Genomic DNA, 7,241 nt, shown 5'->3' with positions numbered 1-7,241 from the left:
GGATGTCCAATATCGTACGACGGTCGGTCAAGACCTTCCTGACGGTCCAACGTTTCCTAGTGCGCCTGGACACCAGAAGGAGCTCATGCCCAAACAAGAATGTCACGACCATCCAACCAACATTTCTCCCAGAATAAGGCAGATGCTCCGTCACCAACCACCATGCTGGTGGATGCGGAGAACACCTTGCGCTCATAACGGAAGAATTGGAGGTGCAGACCCCTCGACCCCTCGCGCTCATCAGGTCTCCCAGTGTTAGGGATTTGAGGCTCAACTGGGGGAAATTTTTTGTTTTCAAGAGACATCAACTGGGAGAAAGTTTTTGTTTTCAAGAGACAACTGGGAGAAAGTGAGAAGAGAGATGGTGCCATGGGAGGGAGGCTGTCTGTCTGCCACGCCGCATTCGCGTCAGCACCAAACCACCTGAGAAGGGATCAAGGGGGTAAAGTGACTGGGAGGGAGGATCATGTGGATAAGTTGTGCTCTCTGCCACGAGGCATTCAGGTCAGCAAGAAACCACCTAAGGTTGGATCAAGAGGGTGAAGTGACTAGATTTCATAGACCAGGGTTTAAATAAACGGTTTATGAATTAAAGGTTGAATGTGAACTCGCAATTAAACCTGGGAACAGTTTGGACACAAACCACAATTTCAAATCGGTTTTCCTATTGGTCTCTTTTGGTTTGGATTAAATGGGCTGAGCTCCTAATGTAAGCTGGTTTGGTTTGGGCTTTTCCTATTATCGGTTCGGTCTGGTTCGGTCTGGTCACAGAACAAACAGTCTCAAACCATTCTAACCCATTGACGGAGAACTAAATCAGGGACCAGGTTAGGGTCCCGATCAAAGCAATCACCCTTTTTTTTGCCGGGAAAAGCAATCACCCATTGGCAACGTCTTCCTTGTCGTCTCCACTACTGGTGCCGATGATGATGCTCCTGCTCGCCATGGCACGTCCATGCTCTAGTAGAGACACAAACCAGCATCGACCAGGTTCTGGCGGCCTTGTCCCGCATGTTGGATAAGTCTGTGTACTAGGGTCGTTGTGGGGCTGCAGCACATGGTCCTTGTGGGGCTGCAGCACATGGTCCTTGTGGCAGTTAGGATAGAGTTCCTGACCATCAAGGACTGGCAGTTAGGATAGCATCTTAGACTGGCATCTTAGACTAGCATCTTAGACTGGCATCTTAGTAGCATCTCAGCATATGCTTGGCTGGCTAGCAGCCTATAAGTATGTAACCCCAACCCCTCAGGTTGGTATGGCATTGTGTGAGAAATAAACCAACGAAAATTGTCCCAAACTCTCCTAGTGTCATCCACAACTATCAATGCTCAGGTTCAAAGGTCTAACACCGCACGCCTCCGCCTGCTATGCCATGGCCACCGCCGGCCGCTCCTCCTTGGCGACATGGAGCCTTGCGCAGTGCCGTGACGACGTCCTGCGGTAGGACTGCATGCTCTGGTTGGCCGTGGCGGTGCGGACACAGGCTACATGCTCAGCCTTCTCAACACCCAGAACGCCACCGGCATGGGCTGATGTATCTGGTCGCGTTCAACCAAGCGCAATGAAGCTCATGTCCAACGACTCCGGCGACGGTGCGAACAAGGGGCTGGCGATGGACATGGCGCAGCTCGGTGGCGGCGGAGGCGGTGGCGAACTGCGGGTTGTGTGTGGCGCAGGCCGTGGCCGAACTGCTCAACTACTGCCAGACAGTGTGATATACAACAGTCACATGGCGCCCTACGAGGTGCCCCTTCTTCCCGCTCGACGGCGCCGGCGAGTTGGCCGACGAGGTCGGACAGTGCGAACAAGATCGTCTTATACCGTGATGGACGGAGTGCAGCTAGTCATATATAGTATCTAGCATTATAGCTTGTTCTATGTACGTACGTTGTGGTGGTGAGTAACATGCAGCAGCAGCTAATCACCCTTCCAACGCCTCTCTTCCCATAGTAATTGGACACGCCCTTGGTTTGAAACTTCAGATTGAAATTGTATGTGGGGACTGGGTTGGATGGGTTTGGCTTGAAAATACGTACAGTTTGGATTGGTTTGGATTATAGCATTTGCAGTTTGGTCTGGTCTGGTCTGATTGTTGGACTTATACTTGTATGGATTGGGCTGGGTTTAATCTGGATTACAAACTATTCCCAGGTTTACTCGCAATAGTTGAAGGTTATGGTGCACTTTTTTCTATAGATATAGTAGGGATGGCTGACCATGGACTTCATCTTGTAGGAGGAGCCCGTTCTCTTACTGTGTTCGACAACAACATAGGCTGTGGATCCATCTCACCGCTGATTGTAACTGGTGGGAAAAGTGGAGATGTGGCATTGCATGATTTCCGGTTCGTTTCTACTGGAAAGAGTAAGCATCACAAAACTTCTGCTGGGGGTAGCTCCCGTGGGATGATTTGGCATATACCGAAGGCTCATTTAGGTAAGCTCTCACGTTGCCATGACACTCATCAATTCTAAAGTTGATTTTCTGTCTTATCACTTATCTTGTATCTGCAGGGAGTGTCACCAGTCTATCGACCATTCCAGATACCACCTTATTCTTGACTGGAAGCAAAGATGGAGATGTAAAGCTTTGGGATGCTAAAAATTCCCAGCTAGTCTTTCATTGGCCGAAGTTGCATGAGCGGCACACTTTTTTTCAACCAACCTCCAGGGGCTTTGGTGGTGTTGTTAAGGTATGCTATATCAATAGATTAGATAAATTTTAACAACCTTGTTTATTGCAGGCTGCTGTAACAGATATCCATGTCTGCATGTTTATTGCAGGCTGCTGTAACAGATATCCATGTCTTGACTAATGGTTTCGTTTCGTGTGGTGGCGATGGTTCTGTGAAGCTTGTGCAGATAAAGAATGAGTTTGCCACAGTACATCAGGACTAGAACAAGCAAGACAGGAGATGTGTTGTTATGCATGGTTTGTCCTGGTGAAAGTGCTTGTTGATTTAATGTCGTGATACATTGTTTGTTTCATGAGATGCACATCAACATGATGCCATAATTAAGTGGTGAGAAAAATATGAATAGTTTAGTGGAAGCTATATGAACCTCAAGTAGTCCCCGGTTCCTCGTTACCTACCTGGCACAGGGCAATTCTCAAGCTGTATATACCGTGGGTCACTTTGGTGTTTGTTTTCAGGCAATTATACTCTTTGTACTTTGCATCACATGTTGCAAGCAGAGTTTCTGTATACCAGGGCAGCAGAGTTGTCTTGACTTATTGACCATGGTGAATATACTCTATAAGGAAAGCACAACAGGAAGGGTGTAAAATTGTGAAGTGTAGAGTGACATCCAACTACAAAATCTTCTCTTTGGTTGTCTGTTCGCCCAATATAGAAGTGCTGAATTCTCTGCCCGATTCATGACATAAATCAATGTGGCAACTGGACATCAGGTTACTCTGTATATTTGTATGGCTAAGATATTAAAATCTTCTGTGTGTAATTATCATATGATCTGACATGTAGCTGATCCAATCATTATTGTTTATTGTACCTGGTACTATTTTCCATCATTCCCTCCTGCTGGTGTTCCATATAATTATTTTTTACCATCACGCTTCTACAATTTCTGGTAATTGTCGTGTTATATTGCTGGATGTGTTTGATGTGTTTTTCTGTGCTCTATTCAACTAATTTGGTGCTTACTGAGGAAATTGATGTGGTGACAAATCAAACCCTAGTTGATTATGTTGCTGCTTAGTTGTTCCTGCTGAAGCGGTACTCCTGATTACTCCTCGGCTCTACATATTCAAGTCATTGTATGCTGCTAGATTCTGAAACAGCAGTACTCCTGATTACTCGTCAGCTCTACATATTCAAGTCATTGTATGCTGCTAGATTCTGAAAAAGCTGCCTGTAAGCTACGACAAAGCTGCTGTAAACTTCCAGTTGTGGAAAAGCTAAAAGCAGTTTGGTTGAAACAACTGTGAAACCGTAGATTTGGCTGTGAATTATTTGGGTGCAAGTATTTGTTATTTTGTTGTAGGTGTTGCTAACAAGTTGTTGCTTAGTTCTCCTACTGGATTGATAAGCTTGGTTTCTAACCGAAGAAGATACCTACCTCTACTGTACTGCATCATCCCTTTCTCTTTGGGAACAAAATTAACACAACTTACAAGTGGAATCATGCAGCATGACCATCAAGCAATTGCCATGAACATCAAGCAAATCTCAGTACCAATCTAGCATGAACATCAATCCAATGTCACTTGCAAGCACAAATCTACAACAACACCTAGTTTTCATCAAGGCAGTGCACTAGTCTACCAATCTAACAACGACGGGGCAGTGCACTAATCTACAGTAACAGTCAAGAAGCAACCAATTGGATTCAAATCGATTCGATAGGAAGTGGATTGAATCGAGTTGAATCTAATCCAAGCCAAGCCATGCCTAGTATAGCAAACCCTAATCTACATCTACGAGCAAAGGGGGGAAATGCAACTTACTGGAGCGGGTGACGTTGGAGCGTACGCTGGCCGAGGAGAAAACCTTGACGAGAAGGAGGGGTCGGCCAAAGAGGACGAGCCGACAATGCCGAGGGCCATCAGTGATGCGCCGATGCTCCTGGTCACGCGGGAGGTCGAGGAAGAGGGCGTTGTCCGTGGCCTTGTTGCACTGCCCGGAGAAAACCCTCGAATGGGGTTAAAAAAAAACCTCCGCCCACTGGGGTTTCGAGTAGCAGCGCACCCAATGTCCCCCTCCGACAACGCAACCGAACCCAGGACCACAATGCGGAGCTGGAGCGGCCGACACCTCATCGGCATGACGAGGGGCCCTGTGCAAAAGGGCGAGGGCGCGCGGATGGCTGCCAGTAGGTCAATGCCTGAGTTGGTGAGGCCGGCCACCCACCGGTCATGGACGTTGTTACTCCCGGCAATGATGCGGGTCAGGGGGCGGCGCGGTGGTGGGCGAGCCATCGGAGGAGAGCAAGGGGCTGTGAGGAGAGTGAGAGGGAGTGGTGTGAATGAAGGAGTGAGTGGTGACACAAGAGAGGAAGGGGAGTTATGAGACGTCCCGTCCGTCTCCCACGCTCCCGAGGCATGTAGTGAAGAGGCACGTGTGGCCGTAGTGAGCCTGTCTCGTAAAAAACTGCCGATTCAGCCGTTCTTTCGTGGATAGGCCTCAGGATGCTTTAAGTTCCGTGCGGCCCGAGAAGGAGATGCAGCCCAGGCAACCAAACATGCCATTTTCTTCTTTGCGCGGGCCTGGTTGGGCTACCAAACACGCCCTAGTTGTCTCAAGGCAGGTGTAGCTTCTATGCCTGTCCCAAGCCTGCTATGTTCTTGTGATACACTTGACTAATAATTGGTACGGAATCAGATATTTAGCATTTGTATTCTTGAAAGGCAATGACTGTTTATTTGCATGCTTGTGTATCATTGTTTTTATATCAAATTGATAAACTATTGCCTTCAATAACTTTTATCTTAAGTTCATACCACCCTACATCATTTGATCAAGCTTATGTTAGATATCATTCAACATCACACTTTATCTTTGTTTATCATTTACCTGCTCGAGGACGAGCATGGATTAAGCTTGGGGATGCTGATACGTCTCAAACATCTATAATTTTTATTATTATTTCATGCTATTATAGTATAACTTGTATATATTTTTATACCAAATTTTTTGGACTAACCTATTAATTTAGTGCCCAACGCAGTTCCTGTTTTCTGCATGTTTTTTTTGGTTTAGCAGGAAATCAATATCTAGGAAGGTCAAAACATGATGCCAATTTTCGACGATTTTTCAGGACAATGAAGGACCCTAGATGCTCTGTGGGAGGACAAGACAACCCACCATGGGCCCACACGGCCAGGTGGCATGCCCTGGCCCTAGGGCACGCCACTAGGACATGTGGGGCCCATAGATACCGCCTTACCTCGATTCCACCGCCATAAATCCCTATAAATACCATAATCCTTAGTCGTATTTTTAGAAGAATTTTATCGCCGCCGCAAGTTCCTGTTTCTCAAAGATCCAATCTGGAGGTATGTTCTAGAGCTCTCCCGAAGGTGGAATCCATTGTCAGAGTCTTCTTCATCAACCTTGCTACCTCCGTGATTATGTGTGAGTAGTTCCATTAGGACCTTAGGGTCCATAGTAGCAGCTAGATGGATCTCTCTCTCTCTCTCTCTCTCTCTCTCTCATCTTCAATATCATGTTTCCGTGAGCTGCCTCACATGATTGGGATCAATTCAATGTAATCACTGGTGTTTTTTGTTGGGATATGTTGAATTGTCACTTTATGCATGCTCAGATTGTTCATTGTAACCAATTGAATATTTTGAGGTTTTCTTGTTGTATAATTAAATAGCTTTGCATGCTCTCTGATCTATCTATCTTCTTTGGCCAGGTTCGATGTGTTTTTCTTTAGAGGGAGTAGTGCTTTGTAGTGGGTTCAATATTGCAGTGCTCTAACCTAGTGACAAAAGGGGCTAAGTCACGCATTGTATTGTTGCCACTAACGATAAAATGACGGAGTTTTGTCATATTGATTGACGTCTTCCTATCTACATTATGTCATCTTGCTTATTGCAATACTCTGCTTCTTGCAAACTTAATACCTTGAGATGTATGATGGATAGCACTTTTTAGGTGGAGTGTTAGTAGTAGATGTAATTATATTAACGATATACTTTTCACAGACATAACGTGATGCAGAGCATCCTATGTACATCACCATGTCAAGAGTCCGTTTGGCAAGTGACACATGCGACATCTACTTCACATTCACAAAGGTGAATCATCTCCTTTACACGTGCTCGCTTGACCCCTTCGAGGATGGTATACTACTTGACCCTCCATCGTGCATGCATAGGTATTGTTGGAGCTTCACGAATGTCGAGGAGGAGTGCAAGCACCAAGGAACAACTACACCGTTCGCGAGGGAAGCGTGGAAGAGAAGACAGAAGAAAGGAGAAGAAGGCTTCACGACTGCTGAGCTGGAGCCAGACATCCAGACGCAGAGCCGGATCATCAGGGCTCAGCCAGATCATCCGGACGGCCCCCCGGATCATCGGGGTAAACCCCCAGCCTTGACGACCGAACCATGCAGAAGCCCCTCGTTGGAGCCGGATCATCCGGACCAGGTCCTGGATCATTCGGAAGTTGCCCGGATCATCCGGACCCCCGTCTGGATCATCCGGCCTTGCTTGCGTGCATGTCTCCGGGCCGAGGCCCATGTACCCGTTTCACCACCTCACTTACCCCTTC

General features: G+C 46.8%; 1 protein-coding gene across 1 annotated transcript in view; it reads left to right on the top strand.

The window, feature by feature from the left end:
• The window catches only part of LOC119268162, a 25,019-nt gene extending 21,461 nt beyond the window's left edge, over positions 1–3,558 (top strand). Inside the window, exons 14-16 of the mRNA XM_037549695.1 lie at positions 2,237–2,437; positions 2,515–2,693; positions 2,785–3,558. Of these exons, the coding sequence (XP_037405592.1) occupies positions 2,237–2,437; positions 2,515–2,693; positions 2,785–2,898 (494 nt within the window). The 3' untranslated portion in view covers positions 2,899–3,558. The remainder of the gene's footprint in view (positions 1–2,236; positions 2,438–2,514; positions 2,694–2,784) is intronic.
• Positions 3,559–7,241: the final 3,683 nt, after the last annotated feature.

Source organism: Triticum dicoccoides, chromosome 3A (assembly GCF_002162155.2).
Source record: "Triticum dicoccoides isolate Atlit2015 ecotype Zavitan chromosome 3A, WEW_v2.0, whole genome shotgun sequence".
Classification (NCBI taxonomy): Eukaryota; Viridiplantae; Streptophyta; class Magnoliopsida; order Poales; family Poaceae; genus Triticum; species Triticum dicoccoides.
The sequence above is the reverse complement of the archived record's forward strand: the minus strand, read 5'-3'. Positions and strand labels throughout refer to the sequence as shown.